General features: G+C 39.1%; 1 protein-coding gene across 1 annotated transcript in view; it reads right to left on the bottom strand.

Moving 5' to 3' along the window:
* PARP8 (poly(ADP-ribose) polymerase family member 8) overlaps positions 1-24,718 on the bottom strand; it is a 167,133-nt gene extending 142,415 nt beyond the window's left edge. Inside the window, exons 1-3 of the mRNA XM_019736227.3 lie at positions 24,585-24,718; positions 24,396-24,497; positions 23,394-23,448 (exon numbers count right to left, since the gene is read on the bottom strand). Of these exons, the coding sequence (XP_019591786.1) occupies positions 23,394-23,448; positions 24,396-24,497; positions 24,585-24,684 (257 nt within the window). The 5' untranslated portion in view covers positions 24,685-24,718. The remainder of the gene's footprint in view (positions 1-23,393; positions 23,449-24,395; positions 24,498-24,584) is intronic.
* Between the last annotated feature and the right edge of the window lie 778 nt (positions 24,719-25,496).

The following is a 25,496-nucleotide window of genomic DNA, read 5'->3' as shown; positions in this document are numbered from 1 at the left end:
CTTATGTGGTTCTCCATGCCCAGGACAAATGATTTGAACATTCCAGAAATCCTGACTTGCTTATCCCTTCTCTAATCAACTACAAATAACATTTTTAAACTAAATGCAAGGAGGACGATTAGGAATATCATAAAATCTGTATTTCTGAAAAAGGAACTTACAATTAGTCTAGAGCAATTGTGAAGTGAGACAGCTGAAGCAACAGACATGTTAAATGATTTGATCTCCCTGGAAGGAATTGCAGCCACAGTCCTGTGATTGCCAGGCAAGCACACCCCCTACCAAGAGACTTTGCCCCACCCCTGCTTCTGGGAAAGGAACAGGAGGCAGGAATGGAAATATATGCCATTTATGACACTTACTAAGTTCCTAGCTTTCAAAGTAGCCATACCGATAAAAGCATTGTTTAAAGTCCATGCTATAAATAAGGAAGTCAAGTGAGTCCTGGAAATCATTACTGACACTGGTTCAAATAACATTAGGTTCGCCCTAAAATACTGTCACGAGGTTTCTCATGGGCTCACGTGACTTAAGCAGAAGTTGGATGCTGGTGCTCTCAAGACTACATTTAGGTATTTTTCATTTTTATGACATTGCATAAGTTGAAGAGAAATAGAATATATAAATATATATAAACCTTTAGTTGTCACTTATCGTTATTCTCAATCCAGCATTTTTCCAGCCCATAATTTCCATGTTGGTTAAGCATTCTTACATCTTTACAGATCTTTAACTGAGACTACATTCCTTATTGTTGTTTTATACAACCCAAGACATTGCCCTATCTGTGTTATTTGGCAGTGACAAAGGCTACTGATTCCAGCATTATTATTTTCCTTTTCCAAAACACAAACTGAAATTGAGAAATAATCAAGGGAGAAATTCTCCTTTCTACACTAATTTAGGAAGTACCTGCAGTCTTTATTTCTTTTCAAACCCAAAAGAGAGAAACAGGATGGCAGTCAAAATTGTTCACTCATTCAGTGAACTTTAAAAACCAACCAAGCTACACAGTCACCTAAGCTAGGAAATCTTCACCAGCCTTTTTGGAAAACCGTGTGCATTTTTCTACTAGAATAGTCGATAAAATGCTTGTTGGAAATATCTAAATGTATGTCTTTGACAATATATTTTAATTCAAGTTGTGGAGTAATGTATGCTTTTTAAATGCTAATTAATATTTCACAAATAATATTAGATGAAAATTACACTCCATGTGCTATCTAAAGTAAGACAGATGCATTTCAATGGAAGAAGTAATGTGTAGGAAGTTTATTTTGGTTTGCTATTACAGTTTGTGGATTTTTTTAGTAAGAAAAAAGTTCATATAGCACTGATTATAATACAGAAAAAAGTGAAGCTATGTTGTATTTCTTTTACAGCAGAAGGTAGAGTACTTCTAAATTTAGAAAGGAAAAATTAATTTACAAAATAAAAATATATGTCAGCGATGTTAGTCAAAGATCAACTATTGCTGAGATTGGCACTATTAAATCCCTGCATAACTCATTACACTGGAAATTTTAAAAATAAAATATGAACCCATAATATAATGAGAGCAGAAGTCACCCCAATCATTCATCTTTGTATTCTCAATTAGGACACCTGGTATAGGGGCTTCACTGTAATTGGTATTCAACAAATATTTGTAAAAGGAATGAATAAGGAATGAATTATGAGAAAATTATAAACAGCTCCTCTGTCTCCTGGGAATTCAATGCACTTTCTTTTAAATTTAATTAATCCTCAATGCCCTTGTAAAATAGCCAAAGGGGAAATGTATTTACATTACATCTGAAATTGATGGAATCTCTGAGAAGGATCAAACATTGTCCTCAAGTAAATAAAGCATTCACACTCCAGATAGGACCAGGGTATTTAAATCATTTCCTAGGTGGGTGGCTTTTCAGTTTGAGACCCTGCTGCATTCACCACAGGAACTCTCCTCAATCTCTTCAAAATACATCCCTGGGATTGAGTGTTGCTGCTAATCTGTTCTCTCTGCCATCCCGTGACTTTTCAAATTCCTTTTCAGTCTCTCCTCTTCAAAACCACAAATACCGGGACCAAGTCTTTTTCAGGTCAGCCCCGATCTAAAGCATTTTATCTTGCCTTCCCCAAATGTACTCACACTTATCAGACCACATCTTCCAATATTACTTCAGGAAGGAAAGACAGAAGTTATCACACTTGTACATAAGAGATCACAGAAAAACAGTTAACTAACATTTGAGAATACCATTATCACTCTATGTTCACTTCTAATCCACAGCTAAACAGGTAGTAGCATACAGACAGATCCTAACTTCACTGTTCAGGAGGACACTGTTTATGAATTGGAAGTCTGACACAACGTTTACATGACCTAATTTTGAAAATTTAAAATAGTACGAGGCTTCTAGGCTTAATTTCATAAGGGAAACGCTAAAGGGACATAAACAAGCATAGAGTAGCTCTGTGTTATGGGACACTGGCTTTTTTAACTTCAGACATCTGATATTTAAACTGCCATATTTCTACATTTCTGCAATAACAAGGTGGTTATTACATTGAATACTATTCTGTACTTTCTCTCCAGTAAGTAGAATATTAACACATAAACTGAAAACATAACTATAAGTAAGCCCAAATGATTTCAATTAAAATTCAGTTAAGCAAAATGTTACTCTTATATTCTTGGTAGAAAACCTTTTTATTCATATGCAAGTCCAATGAACAATTTACAAGCAAAGGAAGTAGCATCCAATGTTAACCGCCCCTCTCCCCCCTATATATTCGGTTATGCTCAGCTCAGATCTAGATTTTTGTCAGTCAGAAGTAGAAAATGTATAGATAATTGGGAAATCAAGTTTCTAATGTCAAAGCCTTCATCAAACCGAAAAATGCCAACCATCTATATTGGCCAATATGACAAATGGGTACCATGTGCAACATTTACACTGCTTTGCAGCCAAAGCTCTAAGTCAAAGGATATGAAATAATAACCATAAAATTAAGCACAGAAAAAAACAAAACATACACATCAGTTTTAAAATATCATAAAATATGTCACAAGGCTATGTCCTTATGTTTCCTCAGGTCCTCGACACAGACTGTGCCATTTTAAACAGGATTTGAACAAGCTTGGATACTTGGTTTCCAATGACATCAAATTGGAAAAGAACAAAGTGTGGGAAGACAGAGACCAAAAGTGAGTGTACACTGTCAGGTTTAGAATGTTCCTTTACCAGGTCACAGTAGCCACGGGTATAGTTTCCCCTTAATGATCACACTAATAAGTTTGCTTTTTTACTTAGTCCTTGCCTCACAGATGCTTTGTCAATTTTAGGTTGAAAGAAACCCTGTTCTGATTCTTTAGTCTCCTCTACAACTTCAAAGCAAGGCCTTTAATTTTATTTTGGATTAACTGCTTCACAGCTAGTTAAAATTGGAATTAAATTTTACATGAAGCTCTTAAGACAATTTAGGGCTGTAAGAATAAAGATTATGTAAACTTCTTGCAACAGATATCAAAGGGGAATGTTTGTCATCTCTCCTTTTCAGCTTCCCAATGCTAATCACTCTCATTTTAAGTAAAAGGTATCTAAAAGATGCTTAAAAGTGACTATCCACATCCAGGAAGATTAAATGGCTTTTACCTTATCAACCAATAGACCTTCAAGAATGAATGAACTGGATCCAAGGCCAAACTCACTTAATTTTAAGCCAAAAAAAAAACAAAAAAAACTTGCATATATTGGGGAAACAAATCTCAATTGCTCAACTGCATTTTACTGAAACAATTTTTTTAAATAAAAAGTTATTTAAATCACTAAATTCTTATTTAAATTTAAGAGAAAGTATTATTTTCTAATGGGAGTAGATAAATTAAGGATTCTCCTATTCCTATATCTATAGTAATAAATACATAGTCTTTTTAGTTGAAACTAAAACTCACTTGGCGAATTGGGGACGAGACTGGAGCACACTGCTGGGCCTAATCTCAAGCCTTGTGGAGTCAGAAAAACGTTGCAAAACCCTGACTTAGAAGATTCTTATAATGAAAGAAAAGTAATGAAATTTCCAGTCAAGATGGCGGAGTAGGTAAATGCTGTGCTCACCACCTCTCAGGATCACATCAATTACAACTAAACTACATAATAACCATCATTGAAAATCCCCTGAAATCTAGCTGAATCAAAGCCCTACAACCAGCAACATACAGAAGAAGCTACCTCCAGACTGGTAGGAGGGGCAGTGACACAAAACGGACTGGTCCCACACCCATGTGTGACCTTTAAAAATCAAAGGGATATCTCGGCTACACAGTCCCCCCACCCCCTCCCAGGAGCAAAGGGTCCCAGTCTCATGCCAGGCTTCTCAGCCCAGGGTTTCAGTGCCCAGGAGAGAAGTCCCCATAACTTCTGGTTGTGAAACCCAGTGGAGACTATGGCTGAGCGAGATAGAGGGCAGCTGGAGTCCCAGGCGCTCCTCTTAAAGGGCTCCCACACAAAGACTTACTCACTGACGGATTAATTCTTGCTGAGCTCCAGCTCAGGGTAAGTGGCTCAAAGAGTGCCAGAGACATATGGTAGGGAACTGAACTGTCTGGCTTCACAGCGAGATCTAGAGGGGCAGCTGTCTCCAGGGTGGAGAAGCTGACAGAAGCGACTATTTCCTAAGCCCTCCCCCATCCCTATGAGCAGATGCAGGCAGACACCACATCTGAGTCTCCATCAAATAGGCTTTTCCTCTGTCCCGCCTAGTGATTCCCAGAGACCCCGCCTCACCCAACTTTCAGGTACACCCAAGCCACTTTCAGTGGCTCTTCCATACAAACAACCTGTTTTAGCTCATGCTGTGGACTTTTCTAAAATCTCTTAAAGGTTCACAAAACCCAAAGAAGAAGCATCTGGCTTCAGCATGTCCCGTACCTCTGGCTGAGCATCCCTAAGCCCGGCACAAGCAACAGCCAGCCTAGGTTCACAGATTGGCCTCTCAAGGCACCTCTAAGCCCAATGCAGGTGGTGGCCATTTTCAGATTGCTTTGTGGCTCATACCAGGTAGCCCTAGGCAGAACACAGGCTGTGGCTACACTGGGCCTGCAGTGGTCTCCCTCCCATGAGGCCCCAGGGCTGGCACACCTGGTGGCCAGCTTCAGACCAAGCTGAGCATCACCTGGTCACCTCCAAAAACAACACACCTAAAGGGCAGACCAGGCAGGCACCAGAGCCCCGCTAAAGCAAACCCTGCTCTGTAGGGTCAGCCCTTGTACCACAGCTCCTCCACTGTAGTCACGGCCACTCCTTACAACCAATCAGCCTGAGGGTCAGTAGCTCCCACTGCAACCAAGACTCAGCTACAACAGGAGGGCACACACAACCCATAAAAGGGACACAACTGGAGCACCCAGCTCTGATGACCAGGGAGACTGCACCACTTGGCCCCACAGGACATTTACTACATAAGGCCACTCTACTAAGTGTAGCAGCCCTACCTAATACATAGAAACAAACACAGGGAGGTAGACAAAATAGGGAGACAAAGAAACATTTCCCAAATAAAAGAACAGAACAAAGCTCCAGAAAAAGAACTAAACAAAATGGAGACTCCAGAAAATTAACTAAACATAACAGATAAGCAGTCTACCAGATTCAGAGTTCCAAACACTGGTTATTAGGATGCTCAACGATATCAGGGAGAACATCAACAAGGAGATAGGAAACATAAAAATGGAGATAGGAAACATAAAAAAGAAACAGTCAGAAATAAAGAATACAAGAGCTGAAATGAAGAATATATTACAGGAAATCAACAGATTAGATGAAGGAGGATCAAATCAGTGATTTAGAAGATAAGGTGGCAGAAAACACACAATCAGTACAGCAAAAGGAATCTGAAAACAATGAGGAGAGTTTAAGGGGCCTCTGGGACAACATCAAGTATACCAACATTTGCATCATAGGAGTACCAGAAGGAGAAGAGAAAGAACAATTGAAAACCTATTTTAGAATAAAGATGGGAAACTTCCCTAACGTGGTGAAGGAAATAGATATAGAAGTCCAGGAAGCCCAGAGAGCCCCAAACAATATGAACCCAAAGAGGTCTAAACCAAGACACATCATAATTAAAATGCCAAAGGTTAAAGACAAAGAGAGAATCTTAAAAGCGGTAAGAGAAAAGCAGTTAATTACCTACAAGGGAGATCCTGTAAGATTGTCAGCTGATTTCTCAACAGAAACTTTGCAGGCCAGCAGGGACTGGGAGGAATTATTCAAAGAGATGAAAAGCAAGGACCTACAACCAATATTACTCCACCTAGCAAAGTTGTCTTTTAAAATCAAAGGAAAGATAAAGAGCTTCCCAGACAAAAAAAAAGCTAAAGGAGTTCCTCACCATCAAGCCAGTACTGCAAGGAATGTTAGAGGGACTATAAGACAAAATAAATAAATAAATAAAAAATATGAATAAAATGTCAACAGCTACATACCTATCAACAATTACTTTAAATGTAAATGGATTAAATGTTCCAATCCAAAGACAGGGTGGCTGAATGGAAAAGGAACATCACCCTTACATATGCTGCCTGCAAGAGACTCGTTTCAGACTGAAAGGCACACACATACTGAAAGTAAAAAGATGGGAAAAAGATATTTCATGAAAATGGAAACAAAAACAAAACACAAAACAAAAAAATAGCTGAGGTAGCAATACTTATACCGGACAAAAAAGACTTTAAAACAAAGGCTATAACAAGAGACAAAGAAGGACCCAGTAATCAATCCCCCTTCTGGGTATATTTCCGAAGAAATTCAAAGCGCTACTTTGAGGGAACATATGTGTACATCCATATGTTCATTGCAGCATTGTTTACAATGGCCAAGATGTGGAGGCAACCTGGGTGTCCATCAATGGATGAATGGATAAAGAGTAGGTGGTACAGTACGTATACAATGGAATATCGTTTGGCCATGGAAGAGAATAGGTTCTTCCCATCTGTGGTGGCATGGATGGATGGACCTGGAGGGTATTGTGCTGAGTATGTCAGACAGAGAAAGACAGATGCAATGTGATTTTGCTTATATGTGGAATTTAAAGAACAAAATAAACAAATAAAACAGAAACAAACTCACAGATACAGAGAACATTTTGATGGTTGCCAATGGGAGGGGGATTGAGGGTGAGTGAAAAAGGGGAAGGGATTAAGAAGTACAAATTGGTTGTTACAGACTACCATGTTTCCCAGAAAATAAGACCTAGCCGGACAATCAGCTCTAATGCATCTTTTGGAGCAAAAAATAATATAAGAGACTTATATTATCGACTATAATATAACAGACTTATATTATTTTTTGCTCCAAAAGACGCATTAGAGCTGATTGTCTGGCTAGGTCTTTACAGCAAAGAGCTGATTCCAGCTAGGTCTTATTTTCGGGGAAACAGGGTAGTCATGAGGCTGTGAGGTATAGCATAAGGAATATAGTTGATAATATTGCAATAACTACTTGTATATATAGTGTAAGATGGGTACTAGACTTATCGGGGTAATAGACGGGAGGGGGATTAGGGGCAGTGTGAAAAAGGTGAAAGGATTAAAAAGTACAAATTGGTAGTTAAAAAATAATCATGGGGATGTAAAGTAAAGCATAGAGAATATAGTCAATAATGTGGTTACGCATAGTGCTAAATGGGTACTTGTCCGGGGGATCACTTCTTAAATTACAGGATTGTCTAACCAGTATGCTGTTCCAGTATACCTGAAATTAATGTAAAATATTATCAAAATAAATAAATACAGTGTAAAAGAAAAAAAGAAAGTAAAACCCTAAAATATATATTCAGTGGATTATAACTGTAAAATTCATTCTGTATGCACACAAAATCAGAAGTACAGACAACATGCAGATAAATTGAACAGACATGGATATGGCTGGATTATAGAGGTAAAATAAGGTGATTTATTGTGCAAAATCCTTTGATGTCCCTGTTTCAAATTAATAAACCAACACGGAAGGAAGGAAGGAAGGAAGGAAGGAAGGAAGGAAGGAAGGAAGGAAGGAAGGAAGGAAGGAAGGAACAAAGGAAGGAAGGAAGGAAGGAAGGAAGGAAGGAAGGAAGGAAGGAAGGAAGGAAGGAAAGAATGAATGAAAGAAACAAAGAACTCACATTGTATTAGGGAAATTATCTGTAAATTAATTTTTAAGAAAACTAATGTCTACCTTTTGAATTCATGAAATAAGAAAAACTCAGCATTTTATAGAATTTTAAAGATTTGCAAAATTTCTAATACACTTAAGGTATTCATGTGCTTTTTCAAGTAGGATACCTAAAATAATTTTGCTTTGTTTGTTTACATGGCAATGCACAGCTTTTATGAAAATCATGCATGCCCTCAGGTCCTAACAAAGTATACAGGGTTAATGGATCTGTCCAATATATCAAGATTTTACTTTTTTATTTAACTCTGATTTTATAATTTTGTCTTTGTATGGCTTCCAACGTCACGTTGAGACTAACACCTTAAAAGGGTAAACCTGAGTTACTGGCATATGAAAAATATATAAAAGTAAAACATACTTTATGAGACAATGATGTTTTTCTTTACTGAGTGTATGGAATCAATACACCTAAGTTTTGGGGGTTGGGGGGGGGAAACAGAGTTGTCTATTTGTATTGCCTTAAAAATAATCCATTTCCCCAAGTTAACTGATAATAGTTGCTCTATACAAATTGTAGATGTGTGCATATAAAATATATATTGTAAATAGACATGCACACAGAGAGAAACAGACACAGAGTGAGAGGAAGAGCAGTAAGAACAGAGAGATGGTTTATAAATGACTTCTATGCTCATTCACTCTTCCCATTTCCCTTCTACACCTTGTTTGCTGTAGCAACTCCAACAGCCATAACAATCACAGTGAAAAAAGAAAAAAACACACCAGAAGCTTGTAGAGAATGTGTAGGGTATGAAAAGTAGAAGGGAGGGAGCTGTGAAAAATAATAATAAAGGGAATTGACCCAGGGTAATGAAGCCTGCAGAAGTGGCATGCCTAATGATGAATATCCAGTCCCAAAATACCCTCTCCCACAGAATCTGAAAAACTTTCCCTTTATTACACTGCTTAAAATTAATTTAAATGATCCCACTGACACTTTAATTAAAAATGTAAATGTTAAGGCAGCCCAGGCTACGGGAATGTTTAAAGTTGTTCCAGCCACCTTTTCCTTCCAACAGCTTCTCAAGATTTGACATAGGGTAAATGAGAAACGGCTTGGTCAAAAATATGAGGGTAATTTAGAAGTAGGAATTAGTAATATTTGTCTGGCCCATATTAGTTGCTCTTCTTTCAACTAATATCCCATGTTAGTTGTTTAGTAAGTCTTTGTTCAGTTATTGAACTTTCTTAATTATAAAACTCATGGTTTTAACTTATGTCCTAATACAATACAGTAGTTCCCCCGACCCCCATCCACGGTTTCAGTTACCAATGGTCAACTGCGGTCTGAAAATATTAAATGGAAAATTCCAGAAATAAACAATTCTGAGTAGTTTGATGAAATCTCGTGTCATCCTGCTCTGTCCAGCGTGGGATGTGAATCATCCCTTTACCCAGCATACCCGTGCCTTACACACTCCCCACCCGTAAGCCCTCAGTATGTGTGTTGGTTGTCAGATCAGCTGTCGCAGTATCACAGTGCTTGTGTTCAAGTAACCCTTATTTTACTTAATAATGTCCGCCAAGCATGATAGTAGTGATGCTGGCAATTCAGATATGCCAAAGAGAAGCTGTAAAGTGCTTCCTTTAAGTGAAAAGGTTTAAGTTCTCAACTTAATAAAGAAAGAAAGAAACTGTATGCTGAGATTGCTAAGATCTACAGCAAGAACAAATCTTCTATCCATGAAATTGTGAAAGAAAAAGAAATTTGTGCTAGTTTTTTTGGTCAGACCTCAAATGTGTATGTGCAAAAAAAAAAGAAAAATACAGTGTATATAGGGTTTATGACTATTCATGATTTCAGACATCCACTGGAGGTCTGGGACCATATCCCCTGCAGGTAAGAGACTACTGTATATCAACATAAACTTCCTAACCAATACTCAGGAGGACCTTGTGACATTTATCTGCCCGTGTCAGCAAAAGTGAGATTTTAGCCCTTAAAAGAATATTTCACTTCACATGTTTCACCCCTGTGTCATCACTTGCATTGTATTCACCACTTACTTGCCTGTTGGGTAAAGCTGTGATGCTGCCATGAAAAAAAAAAGTTTTTCTTTTTCCAGTGGAGATGGTTGTTACATGTCAGACAATGCAAGAAGAGTTGGTAGAAACTGCCAAAAGTATCAGAATATACAAAACTTTTGAAGGATGTGTGAGGCCAGTACAATGAGAGGGACCTGCCAACAGAAGGGCTCTCATCACGGCCCTGAAACACGTTTCAGCTAACTTTCCAGGGAAACTACTTACTTTCAATATTACACAATTCAATTAAAGGGGAAAGAATACAAGGTTAAACAAACAAGAAAGACAAAAACCTTAATTTTTCAAAAAAAAAAAAAAAAATCCTAACTGTTCTAAAGTCATAGGTGAACATCAGGAACCCAGAACATGGGGGAAGAAATCAGTATCATTGGAATGCTGTGGTGATCTGATAATGGCCAAAAGTGAGTCTGGAGAATCTTTAGACTAAAAATAACCAAGGTTTTAGACTTGGACTTTACAACACTGAAAAAAAAAGGATAACATGCAATTATATGACTGAATGCATGCTACTGCTTGTTTTTTTACTTTTGTGTACATTTAATATAGTTTTTATAAAAAGTTGTTATTCAATGACAGTGCATCTTGTAAATTAATATCTTTTTAAATTGAGTAAAATTTGTATTTCTAAATCAATCAGGGCAGCTGTCCTACCAAAAAAAAGGGCATTTTTTTTCCCCTTCACTCTACTTGGTCATGGCATCCAGACTGCAGGACCGAGAACAGGCTAGTGTTATGAATACTATCAAGTCCTGCCTTCTTTGTCAGGTCCATGCTGGACACTGTCAGCATATGTGCAGGAATGGGTTAATTCAGGCCTTGGTTACTCAAACCCTGCACATTCCCAAGAAAGGCCTGTCTTCAAGACTGGCCCTTGGCCAGTTCCTAAGAAATGAGCTCTGAGCCTGGTAAGAGTGACTTTATACGCCTAAGGTCCTGGGCCACACTGCACCAACTTGCTCAGATAGTTTATGCTAACAAATGTTCATGCCAACTTGCTCAGATAGTTTATACTGAACACCTGTGTTTGCTCTGGGAAGCCAGAGCCTGAGTAGCTGAGTTCAGTCACAAAGGTGTAGCACACATATATGTCTATCCCCAAATAGAAACGCTGGACACCAAGGCTCATGTGAGCTTCCCCGGTTGGCAACAGTTTGCATGTGTTCTCATACACCACTGCTGGGAAATTAAATGTATCCATGTGATTCTACTGACAAGACAGTTGGAAACTTGTACCTGGTTTATCCTGGACTTTGTTCAAGGAGCCTGTGCCTTTTGCTGATTTTAATCTGTATTCATTTGTTATAATAAAGTATAACTGTGAGTATAACAGCTTTCTGAGTGCTGTTGACTCCTTCTAGAGAACCAACAAGCCTAAGCATAGTCTTCAAGACCCCTTCCAAGTATATAATCATTAATTGAATCCTGAAAATCCTGCAATATTATCACTGCAATTCACACATGATAAAACCTAGACTCCGGGAAGTTAAACCATGATTAGTTAGTTAAAAGGAATCTAAATCAATCTGTCCATTCTGCTACACAAGATATGTTATGGCTTATAAAGAATTTTTAAAATAACCTTGTAACATAATCAACATTTGCAATATGTCCTTTGGAAACTATAAAATGCAATTTCATAAACCCTGAAAAATGTTTAGACTATAATTAATCTGTAAATAGTCTAACTTCTTTAACTTCTTTGCATTAAGAATTTTACGTATGTCTGTGGTGGTTCTAAAAGCAACAATGTGGTCATAGAAATTTTTAAAAATTATCTTGTCCTTTGCCTACCTATTGCTCCCCACCTTAAAAAAAAAAATCTAGGGTTAACTAATTCTCAATGCTTCCATCTTTGAGAATTATGTGGTTATGGGAGAGAGAGAGAGAGAGAGAGAGAAACAGGTATGTTATTATTTTCTTAATGTCTGCAAATATATTTTGGAATGTAATCTTTTTATGTTTAGGGGGGAAAGCTTAAAATGCATTAAAATTGCAATATGTTTTGCAGGTTTGTGCATGTAAGTTTGTGTGCAAAAGAGCAATGTTTCAAATGTTTTATATTTAAGCTCAGTATTCAGCCACAGAAACACCTGACAGCACCAAATCTTACTTTGTTTTATTTGAGAAGTGCACTGGTATTATTAAATACTGTGTTTCTGTGGTAACTAGGAAATTAGGTAGGAACAGAATTTTTGTAATAGTTAATAGCATTTCTTGAAATACTGGATAACTACTGATTATTTAGTATAGTTTTATAATCTACATTTGAATAAAATTGATAGATTTCAAATTTAAAACTATGATTTCCTTATAATTAGCTACATGCTAAAACCATAATATAGGTTACCCATTTTAGTTTTGCGCCAAGGCCCTTCAATTTGAGAAGTCCTTAAACTTTCTATAGATCAGAATCTTTATCTAGAGGTTGAAAAAGTCTTGCAAGTACCTGTTTTTTTCTCTCCCTGTTTTTTAAAGACCTTTTTAGAGCAGTTTTAGCTTCACAGCAAAATTGAGCAGAATGTTCAGAGATTTCTCATAGACCTTCTAACCCCACATATGCAGAGCCTCCCCACTATCAACATCCCCAACCAGAGTGGTACATTTGTTACTGATGATGAACCGACACTGACACATATTTATCACGCAGAGCCCATAGTTCAACGTAGGGTTCACTCTTGTTGTTGTAGATTCTGTGGTGTTGGACAAATGTATAATGACATGTATCCACTCATTACAGTGTGATGCAGAATAGTTTCACCTGAAATCCTCTGTCTTCTGCCTATTTATCCCTCACTCACTGCAACCCCTGGCAACCAATGACCAACTGTCTCCGTAGTTTTTGACTTTTTCAGAATGTCATATAGTTGAAATCAGACAGTATGTGGACTTTTGAGATTGCTTCTTCCACTTAAGTGATATGCATTTAAGTTTCCTCCGTATCTTTTCAGGGCTTGATAGCTCATTTATTTTCAGTGCTGCATAATATTCCATTGTCTGGATGTACCAGTTATCCATTCACATCCTGAAGGACATCTTGGTGGCTCCCAGGTTTTGGCTTATTTTGAATAAAACTAAAATTGCTATAAACATTATATGCAGGATTTGTGTGGATATAAGTTTTCAACTCCTTTGGGTAAATACCAATGAGCATGATTGCTGAACTATGTCATCAGAGTATATTTAGCTTTGGAACATGTATGCTTGGAACATGTATGTTTTGGAAGACTGCCCAAACTGTCTTCCAAATTGGCTGTCCATACACTTTGCATTCCCATCAGCAATAAATGCGATTTCCTATGCTCCACGTCCTCATCAGCATTTGGTGGTGTCAGTGTTCTGGGTTTTGGCCATTCTAATAAGTGTGTAGAGTTAAGCACCTGCATTTTGATTTCAAAGTACTTTTGAAATGTAACATTTCCCAGAATGTACCCTAAAGGCTGGAAATGTCAACATTTCTGTTTTAAAAAACCTTTTGTGAAAACTACTGCCCTAAGTAGATTTTTCCCTGCCAATTACCTATAGCAGGAAAGGATTTTGTGTAAATTGGACATCAAGAATTAAGAATACTGCACATTTTAAATTAATGACACAGGAAATCAACACAGAAAGCTCACATTAAATCAAACTAGTATGATTTCAAAATATTAAGTTTAAAGTCTTTCTTGGCCCAAGTTTCATCATTTTGAGGCCAAATTCAGCCAAGAATATGTAACCCTCATTGAAATCACTTAATTAAAACTCTGAACTCACCATTCTAGGCTGGTTTTCCTATAAAGATGGACTGTTCCAAAAAGAATTGAGAATTTGGCTCACAGTGAATTATTCAAACTTCTTTCTTAGGTAACTAAAAATGAATTCGACCATTCACTAAGAAATCCTATCAAACTCTGTGGTAATAATACAGTAATGACTGCTCTTCAGTTGGAGGGCCTATTTTTTTTTTCTTTTTTATCTAGCTTTTAATGAGAAATGACGATTGCATCAGCTTTCACCCATGAAGCAGATTTTAGCATTCTGCTTAGGTCTCTCACATGCCAATATCTAATTTTGTTGTTAAGAAGATCAATGACATAGATACATACAGATTGACAAATGTATTATCATAATACAAATTCACTCAGTTAAGATTCTGCACACTGACTTCCAAATAAGAAACCTAAAATTGACTAGATTCTCAGTACCTGTGAGGTTCCACGGGTTTCTCTGAAGCACAAAAGCTATGGAGCATCCATACAGGAATACGTCTTACCATTAACATGAGCCATTAAAAATATATACCTATCTGGCCTCGGGTCCACAGGAGGGCATTTTAAAGCAAAGGTTTCATTCTCCATTCACGTGTGACCTAAAGTAACATGTGGCTAGTCAAGTTTAATGACTGACACTGCCTAAAAAGGGGGGTAGTTTGCTTCCAGACTAATGTTGAAAAAAATCTGAGAAATGTTTTAAAACTCCTTCAGTCAATTTCTCATTTGGTCACTGGGAGGACAATGATTTTACAAAACAGATACCCTCATTGATATTTTTAAACGTAATTTATCAAAGAAATGAAACATTTAGGTAAGTCCAGATAGTCCTCACGGCGAACTTCTCCAAAAGTATACTCCACCCAAGATTGCTCCCTAATCTCCACAGCAGTCAAAGTGACAGAATTTAAGAGAACATAATGAGTACGTCTGCTTCACAGAATCATTATCTATCTCTAACACTTCCTTAGGAGACTGATTTCTAATCGTGAACCAAAGAGGCCCCTGTTAATTTCGGGTCTTTGATGAATAAGCATAGTGGAGAGTCCTTATCATAAATGGATTCAACACAACAGAAGACTGAGTGAGAGACCCAGAGAAATACATCCTCATGTAAAAAGTTAGTGGCGTGACATGCCAAATGCCTTTCACTGGAGCTTTCTTTGTCATAAAGCAAGTTCTACAAAAATTACTGAAAATGAATTCTTCAGGGCTCAATGTGAATCAGCAATTTCCATTTCTACTACAGTGTACTGTTTACTCAGAACAATTTTTAATGAATAAGACTCAGAGTTTGCCAGTGTTTTCCACAAAACAACTCTCTCAAAATGTTCCAGATCTGTAATCAAATAAATCTGAAAAACCGTGAATACTTCATTCACCTCTTGGATATGCATAATGCACACTAATATATAAAAGGCTCTAAAAGCCAACCATTAAAATTGTTTAATATTGTTTAACTAAGCATTTACCAGACATATTTGGCCACATACCTAACATCTAATTAAACAGTTGGAGAAATTCTATCACATAGTGTAGGAAAAATATTACGTCATTTAAGAAATACCAGGAAATATTCACTACATTCTAAGCACTCTGCTAGGAACTAGAGTTGTCTTTAAACAGAATATTGATTTTTTTGGTGATTTTTTTCTAAATTTGACTTATTCTCTCTTTAACACAGCTCTGTCCCTAATAGCATTTTTGTTTTTTTCCCCAATTTTGCCTGATTTTTTTTCTTCATAGATATGAAAGCCCAACAAACGTAAAGTAGTTATGTTAGTCTCTGGCTCAAACCTATACATCAAGTACAAAAATATCCTATAATTGATTCTTGGATAATAATAACCTTTACTTGTTTTGTAAGCAAAACAATGACGAAAATTCAAAATAAACACAGCACTTCAGAGTTGGCTGTCAAATCCTAAAAACACTGACAGGCCATTAGGATATGCAATCTACATTTCAAAATGTTCAGAAAGAAACCACCGTGGGGGAAGTCAGTGAGCAGCTGGCTGTCTACTAATTTCTGTACAGGGAAAACTAATCTGACTGCACAGAGGTTTAAGTGGAAGTTTCCCTTTTAAATGTAACATTGAATGATTTGGCATCCTCTGTTTAATACCAAGAAGGTGTCAGCCACAAACTAGGATGTCACTGATATGCAAATAAATTACACTAGAGATTTATTGTTGTTATTCTATAATGGACTGGGTATAATCTATTTATATTCTAACCCTATCCTCCTCAGATTTCATTTTGTCTTCTCATTCTCACTTTATTTACTCATGGTCTCACTCTTTCCTCTTCTTGAGCATAAATACATCATCTATTTTCACAGAGATGCCACTTGTGGTCAAAGAAAAGATTAAATGAACTGGTCTTCATGATAATAAAAACCACGATCTTGATATCCAAAACCAAGTGTATTATGCGACACAATGTTATCAATCAATAAACCTTGAACAGCTGTGTATGCTTAATGCACTAAATTAATAAACTGCTGTTGAGGGGAGAGAGGAGGTCACTCAACAGCAGTAAGTTGGTCCGGAAGCCTGAGAAATATAAATAAAAGGGTAGGAGAGATGGCTCTTAAAGCCAAGAATAAGGGTTTAAAATTGATACGGAGAAAACTATGGTCACATATGAAGGCTTCTGAGCAGATAAATGCTATGATTAAATTCATGCTCAAAGAGTTCAGATGTAAGTGAACTGGATAGGTGAGACGCTGTTAATCAAGAATTTTAACCCAGTGGTTAAAGTGATAGACGTAAGTCAAGTGTTGACACAGGGAGGGACGAAGACGTACATCCACAATGATTTCAACAAGTCAGTGGAGCTTCAAAACAGGTGAAAAAGAGGGTGGGACACATGAAACCTGAACACTGTGGTCCCCAACTGGCTCAAACGATGTGATGCTGACCAGGGAAAGGCTGGTAAGAGAAGCTTCTTTTAAAGAGGAAACGATGCAAAAAATAAAAAAAATAAAAATAAATAAAGAGGAAATGATGCGTTATTTTGATACGTCGAAGTGAAGTGTCCGGCATTTAAGTGAGACGACTGAACAGAAAACCTAAATTATGTCACAATAAAATAGGAATGCCTATTCTTATTAATAAAAACATATTTCTTATTAGTCTTTCCTGGGACACATGGAAGATGAGATTTCAGAAATTTAGAGAATGATAAAGAGAAAGATTAGATGTCAATAACTTGACTAAAATTCCATACTAAGTGGCAGCTCCCTTAAAGCAAGATTTATCTACTACAACACAGTCTATCCAAAAGCAAATCGTGCAGACAATTACAAAATATGTCTAGGACTGATGAAATCTATGTTTTTTGCTTAATGCTACAGAGAGAAATGATAGGAAATTTAAACGGATTGACCCAATATTTGCATAAGGATTCCACAGCCAATGTACATAATTTTCTGACTATTAATGCTTAGCATTGGGCTCGGGCATCCTGCTTGCCAACCAGGTTTTCAGTACTGCCCCTGGCAGACATCTCACCAGCACTCCCTCCCAATCCCCAAACATTTCCAACCACTCCAGTCATGCCAGTTCAACCAATGCCCCTTAAAAGCGCACATAAACAGACTTACACTGTAATATATCCCTACTCTGCTTCTTACTGTGAGTTACTTAAATTACCCAAGACTCAGTTTCTTTAGCTATTAAATGTAAAATAGCTGACAAAATACCCACTCATCTCCATTGCAAATGCAGGATGTAAAGTACACAAAAACTACAGAAGAGAGTATGTCCAATAAACATGATCGGTAGCAATTTCTTAATCCATGAAATAAATAGTTTAAACATGTTTTTAATACAGAAGCTCCCGTAAATTATATTTGTTAAACTAATGGTTATTTTAGGTCAGTGGTTTTAAAAGCATTTAACAATGAAACCTTTTTCAAAGAAAATTTTATACGGAATTAAAAAGAGCCAGCGCAGCTGTAATTTAGAAAGGAATATGAAAGCCCAGAAATCACTCATTCAGTTTTCTCACATTCTTCCACCAGTCACCACAGCTTGTGAGGCAGGTTCCCAGAGCTCTAAACACATGCTTTTTTTTTTTTTTTTTTGAAAGTCATTATTTCGGATAATAACTGATATAACACAAAATTATGATGAGCAAGTCCCCATTGCCAAGACGAACAGGCTAATTTTTAATTTAAAACAAACGATCGTTCTTTTCATTCTGAAACCTTTAAGGAGCACTTGATGGTTTCAAAATAATTGCATATTTCAGGATTTCTAGAATGAGGATGTACTTCTGTTATAATGAAAACTGATGACTCTTTCTGAGATGATGGGACTATTTCAACCTCCCAACTACCCCATTCCTGCACGCGTGAGCACTTCTCCTTTCTAAGAAAGTGAAAAAAACAAAAGAAAAAACAAATGCACTTTAGCAATCAAGTAGATTGTTTCTCTCCGTGGCATCCCATGATTTAGGAAATTACACATTGGGGAGCCCAGGTGGATTAAGGACCCCCCCAACAAAAAATCTGCTTGATCACCAGAGTGCTGTTGATTTTTAAAACTGAATTAAATATTTTTAGAGTCCAAACTCACCAGGGTGCCAGTCCCAAAAACTCCCTATTATCCTAAACGATTGCATTATTTGTCTATACCCAGAAATCATGTGGGTGTGTTCCCCAGAGAACAGGACTTATAACTTGCTAGGGAACTTTTGGCGCTCTAGATTCGTAAGAAATTCCACTGCAAGTGACAGCAACGGATTGGGGGCTTTTTGAAGTATTTCGATATCTTTATACCTGGTCATTTGGTTAGGAAATTGCTTCTCATTTGCCAGAAGACCTTTTAGCATTCATTTAGTAATTCATTTTACATCTACTTATTGAGAGAATATATTGTACTAGCAGCGAGCGAGGGGCTGGCGAGACAATGAATATGACAGACCCTGCCTCCAAGAAGCTCACCTTCAGACAGATGGTCAAGTGAACAGGTGCTAACAATACATAGTGACAGCACGGTTTCAGAAATACCTACCAGATATTACAGGGGAGAGGATTGCCAGGAAAGGCTTCTCAGAAGGGAATTTGGCTCAGCCAAGACCTCGACAATGAAGGTTGACTAGGATTAAGGGGGGAGAAGTAGCAGTACAGGATGCAGATGAGTGTTCCAGGCAGCACGTACAAACGCCTAGAAGGAGGATGTAGCATGCTCCGAAACATTTATATGGACAGAAACTCCTAAAACAGAGTGTACTTCAAAAGATGCCATCTTACCCATGACCACATGAAAGGGTGTCTTTTCCTACAATAAAGGGTGTACATATGCAGGCAACTCCGAACATTCTGCCAAATATTAACTTGCTAATTTATTAATAATTTCTAACAAATACTAGATTTCTTACACAATGTCACACCCCTTGATTGGAGAACTCCCAAAGTAATAAACATTTCTTTATTCTCATATCCTGTCTAAAAGAAAGACATTGTTATATTCTTGGGTGAAAAACCGTGAAGTCTCAAAAGAATATAATACAATATTTGGACACATGTATTTTATATACATATAGACATAAAAATTCTGGAAAAATTCTAATACAATGGAAGATAGAGAAATCACGTTTTTATTTACTTTTTTTCTAATTTTTACAATAAACAATTACTACTTGTGTATTTTAAAAACCTCAATGATATATATCTTCACAATACTTGTTGGAAACTCACAATCAGGAAACCCCAGAGGTCCATGGCCAGGCCCATGGGGCTCCCCTTGCTCTCCTTGTCTTTGCTAAGCACTGGCCCCAACCTGTCTTTCCATCCCCGCTCCACAGCTGACGCCACTCACTCCTTCTGCCATTAACTGCATGCCTGACATGAACTGCATGTCAGATGAAAGACCAGAACCCTCAACCTTTGTGGTCTTAAGGAGTTTACTGCCAATCAATAAGGAAGAAATAACAAGGCAGGAGATCACAAGCATGACAAAGTACAGGAAGAAATGACTTTTGCATAAACTTACAAATTGTGTACATTTAAGCATTTAAGGCCCCTGGTTTATAGTTCTGGGCACACTCCTGAAACTGGGAAGTGGCACTGGGTAGGAGTTATTCCAAGTAGTCCAGGAATCAGCGCTATTTTAAGGACCATTGCTAAAATGAATTAATCGTGCGGCACATATACCACCAGTTTTCAAGCACATGTAGGTGGTATTAATAATCAAATTCATAACATTTAACACTTCCTTTCTCATTATTTCTCAATCAAAAGACACTACAACAACCACTCTCAAGTAATCCTCTGCATAATTTTTTGATGTTAAAGTGTTTCCATGCTCAAAGAGGCTAGGAAGGCTCACGGAGAGGAATGAGCACGGGTTTCAGGTGTGTGACAGAGCAGGGTTTACATGGCAGCTTTCTCATTTAAGTGAGTAAACGTGAGCATGATTCTTAAACTCTCTGAGCCTCAGTTTGCACATCCCAAAGTGAGGATGATAATAATAATTCCATGAACCTCTTTCCATTAGGGAAAACTCGATGAACTCAGTTTTCCAGCTGACCATCTGCAACCCCTCATTCCTCACCGAAAGTCAGAATAGCAAATCTTAACAGGTACTTTGTCCCTCTGATGACTTCCCAACAAAAGGCCAATTTACTAGGCCACTGGCCAGCCCTGACAAAGTCACCTCATGGCATTTCCTCTTATCCACAAAAACACAAAAACACAGCACATGGAAAAAAAATTCCCAATATTATATTTCTTTTTTTGAATAGTAACTTGTAAGATCAACTTCTACCTTTAGAACAAAGTGTAACTCATTCTTGGAGGGTGTCAGAAAGGAAACGTTATATTAAGTTTTATCTACAACTTGAATTGAAAATTATTCTTGAAATATATTTCAATGGTTTAGATGAAATGAGAGTTAATCATAATTCAGGATAATCATGTACTATCTCTCCACCAGTTTTTTTAATGGTGAAGTCGAATTTACCTGAAATGACACTGTTAATTGAATATTTTTAATTGAATATTTTAAGTTAATAAGCATGTTAAATCAAAAGAGGGCAGATTATTTTAATTTTAAATGCCCGATTGACACGTCGCAATGAGAAATACATAATATCATAGCCTAACGTAGTTAATGAAAACAGTATTGTTTTATTTTCAGAAAAAAATGTCTTCTCTATGAGCTACAAATCTATAAAGGAATTATCATTAAAGGGATCATTATTACTATACTAATAAACAACCTGTTCTATATTGTTTTGTAGAATAAGCTTTTGAGAAGACAAAAGAAATCAAAGCAAGAGTTGTACCCGTTATTTTTCTTCTTTAGCAGGCTGTTTCACCTTAGCAGCACAATGCCCAGGTATTTAAATCAGGGACAAAAGAAAATACTATCCCTTAATAGGATTACACAGAAAAGTAAACATCTCTTACTTTAAGAACAACTCTGGATTGAGTAGAGTAGCTCTTACAGTGAAAACTGATGTTATCTCATTCGTTACTTATTCATCCCAACCCCCTGGCCTTCTGTTCTCCACCTTTTGCTAAGTTAACACTAGTTCAATAATTTGCTGATAAAGAATCTCACCACTGTATCTACTAACAAATATTAAAGATATTAAGTGTATGGTTCACTCTCTCCTTGTATAGATAAGTAAACTGAGGCCAAAAGAACTCGTGTATCTTTTTGAAAATAATAAAACCAGTCAGTTGAAAAGCTTACCCAGGGCTTTCCTGTTCACACCTCTCACTAGATGGACAACCAAAACAGCTCAAATATCTACCTGATTGCCTAGGCAATGTTTTCAATACAAAACATACAGGCATACCTTGTTTGTTTCATTGCTCTTCACTTTATTGTGCTTCACAGCCTTGTTTTGTTTGTTTTTTTACAAATGGAAGGTAAGACCTTCCATCAGCAACAGGATACGGACTCACTGAAGGCTCAGATAACGGTTAACATATTTTAGCAATAATGTACGTTTTAATTAAGGTAGGTACATTATTTTTAAAACATAATGCTATTGCACTTAATAGATTACACTCTAGTATAAGCATAAATTTTATATGCACCAGGAAACCAACATTCATGTAACTCACTTGTGGTGATCTGGAACCAAACCCACAATATCTCCAAGGTATGCCTGTATTGTAACTGTTAAGATCACCCAAGAGGGTATTAGTCATACAGCAACATTCTCTGGATAGTAAGTGTAAGAGCAGCATAAATTTAGTTGAATCTCCTCTAATTATTCTTTTTAGTCATAATTACAAAGATGATGGTACTACAGTAAACTAAAAAATGCTGTAATTTTATTCTCTCCCAATAAGTACATATTATATATGTTATATTTTCAACTAGTAAATCAAATCAATATACTAATTGTGAAGCTTCAGCAAATTGTACATATGGGAAACCTGATCAACTTTTAATTAAAGCTTTTTTGAGATGTAGATTATAGCACAGATCCTAAGCATTTTAAAGATTCACATTAATTCCAAGCTTTTTAAAATATATTTACAGACGAAAGCTTATTTTGTAATTTATATGTTCATAAATGTTTCCATTAGCTAAGAGATATTTTGGAATGGGATCAAATGATATTGAACGTCAAGTCCCAACAACAAGGCTAAATCTCTGACAGTTCTCCTATGTAGCCACTGCTTTTTTAAGCCACGGTGTCACCAAAGGGCAAACAGGGAGAAAAATCCCAACTAGCAAGTGAAGACGGCAAAGGCATATTTTAATGGCTACCTTTCATTTTAACTTTCCCTCCTAAATACAAAATTGGATTTGCACTTCTTTCACACTGTTAACAATTTAGTATTAATTTATGCATCTGTCATTCTTCCCCCCCAAGAAACAAGTTATATGCTCCAGTTACACAAAACTTCCAAATGCTTTCCTACAACTAAATGTTAAAACCAAAATACCACTCCTTAAAAAAAAAAAAAAAGTATGGAGAATTGGCAGACTGCATATTTATGTCAACCTTCAGAATACATGGAAACATGCAGCGCCAACTCACCAGGAAAATTATTACTTGTGTCACATCTTTTGTTTTTTATGCATTTCACTTCGTACCCAACATTCCAGTTTTGCACCCGCTTGCCTATATCAAACCCCAAACGTCTCAAGAGCAAGCTACTGCTGGGGAACAGCTTTAACATGAAGAGTGCAAGAGTTCTGCTCATTGCCTGTAGTGAGATCTTAGGAACGCCTGAATCAAACATTTATTCCCCCTCTGCTATTTAAAAACGAGAGACCTCAGGCTTTAGGATGGGGCTAAAGAACAACAAGAGTAAAAAATAAAAACTAAAAGCAACAACCAAAAAAACCAAACACGGAACACACTAAGAACAAAGGAAACACAAGCGTGTGAACAGGAAATGAAGCAACTCTATACACACAAATACCTTTTGGGGCCGCCAACGTAGGTGAAAGTAAAGGTGGAGTCTGAGTATCTGAAATCTGAAACAGAAAGTCCTGTTAAAAGCTACACCTTGAGTGGACTTTCAACCCTGATCAAAACTGGGGCCCCCTGTTTGGTGGAGCCAAGAGGCGACCTGGCCGGGTGGGAGGCGAGGGCTTAGAGAGCAGTGAGGTCCCCTCTCTGCGCCGCGCTGGAGGGGATGCTACGCACCCCCGGCCGGGTGCCGCTGGAGGCCGCCCCCCGCAACAAGTGCCGGGTGCCATGGCAACGGCGGGAATTTCCCGGTCTCGGCGGCCGGAAGCGGCCCCAACCGAGCTCCAGGCTGCGAAAGCAAAATCCGATCCCTGTCCCAAGGGAGCAAAATGGACGAAAGGCGACCCCCAGGCAGAGGCGTTGGGTGCCTTGGGAACCCCAGGAATCCCTTCTCTTTCCGGGGCAACGCACTGTTAGTCGGAGGGGACTACACGGAGCTGAAGGAACCGGAGATCGGCCCAGCGCTGCCCCCTCAAGGGCCCTCAGCGCCGGGCGCAGCCGGCGAGCGCAGCGCAGCGGACTCCATTCTCGGCCGCCGCCGCTCTTCCCATTGCGCAAACCCGGCGGGTCCTACCCGCCCCGCTCGGTCGCTGCTGCTGAAACCCCGGAGGCGGGCTTGGACGCTCCTGGCATCCACGGGGCTCTAGAAATACACCGCAAGGCCCCTCCGCCTAGAGCCCCGCTCGGACCACCCGCGTTCTGCCCCCAAAGCCGGTGGCTGCCCCAGACTGGGGGGGGGGGAGGGAGAAGGGCAGAGGCTGGCGCCCCCTCCCCCTTTTGGTTCCTGCTCTCGATGCAGCAGCTGTTGCCAAATAAATCCCGGAATGGGGTCGTGCGACCCACCCCCAACCCCCAGCCGCACGCCTCGCGATCAGAAAACTGGGAAGGGGGGCGGCGGGCGAGCAGATGAAGCTGGCGCTGGGTCCGAGGCTCTGGAAAGGCGAGAACTCACCTGCAAACGAGCAGTCCTTCTCGGCTCTGGACTTCTGGATCACGACGTCGATATCCTTCTGAATTCGCTCTTGCCTTGAACACATCCCCATTAAATCAGTCCCTGGAAAAGAAGCAGCCGCTATTTCCACCCCACCCCACCCCCCTCTCACGCTTCCAGCTTTCGTAAATATTCAGTTAAAAATGAAACCTCTGGCCGAGGCAGGGGCTGAAGGCGAAGTGGTTTCGGAAGTGATCCTGGGTGAGAGAGGAGGAGGAGGTGGAGGAGGGGGTGGGGGTCGGCTTTGCATTCCCAGATGTGACCGCCCAGCTGCTGCTCGCCGCTGCTAGATTCCAATTTCCTCCCCTTCTGACAATGGATGGTGATGACACCAAGTCTCACTTTCTCCCTCCCCCGCCCGGACCAACGGCCGTGAGGGGCCAGGGGGTGCTCGAGACGGCCCGAGAGAGATCACCCGCGGGGCAGCGGGCGCCGGCGAGGGGCGAGCCCCGCTCCGCCTCCCGCGCGCACACCCCTCGCGGCCCGCACGCCGGCCTTCCACACCCGCGCACACTCGCGCCCGCGGGCGGCGGCCGTTGTGCCCAGGCTGCTGCAGCGCCGCCCGCCGCAGACCCTCCCGTGCCCGTCGCGCCGGCAGCCCAGTCACCCGGCCCGGACCGCTGGGGCTTTAATAGTAGCCGCCATCCCGGACGCCGGCTGGATTTCCCCACCCGGGCCGCCGCTTGCGCGCGGGGCTGAGTGGGAATGTAGGTAATGAAGACTCCACGGGGCTCCCAGCCTGCCCCCACACCTCCACCACTTTTATGAATTCGACTCCACTTTCGGAAGGAATTATGAGTCATATGGAAAACCCAAACCGGAGTGACTGGGAGGGGGGGAAAGGGGAAAAGAAAAATCCTTTTAAATTGAAAATAAATAAATGAAACGAACAAATCTTTCCTTGTTGCCACATCAGGCAAGATAGAAAAAGCCCTGAAATTACTCCAGACACACACCCTCCGGTGCCTTTACTGCCTGAGTCTTTTTCTCCCCAGTGTAAGTAGTTCAGCCCTTTTGGGGCTCCCTTTAGGAAAAGCAGCCCCTTTTGAGGGACTTCCTACA

The sequence above is a fragment of the Rhinolophus sinicus genome, chromosome 3 (assembly GCF_057876585.1).
Source record: "Rhinolophus sinicus isolate RSI-liver-muscle chromosome 3, RSI-T2T, whole genome shotgun sequence".
Classification (NCBI taxonomy): Eukaryota; Metazoa; Chordata; class Mammalia; order Chiroptera; family Rhinolophidae; genus Rhinolophus; species Rhinolophus sinicus.
Note: the sequence above shows the minus strand (reverse complement) of the source record. Positions and strands in the feature narration are given on the sequence as shown.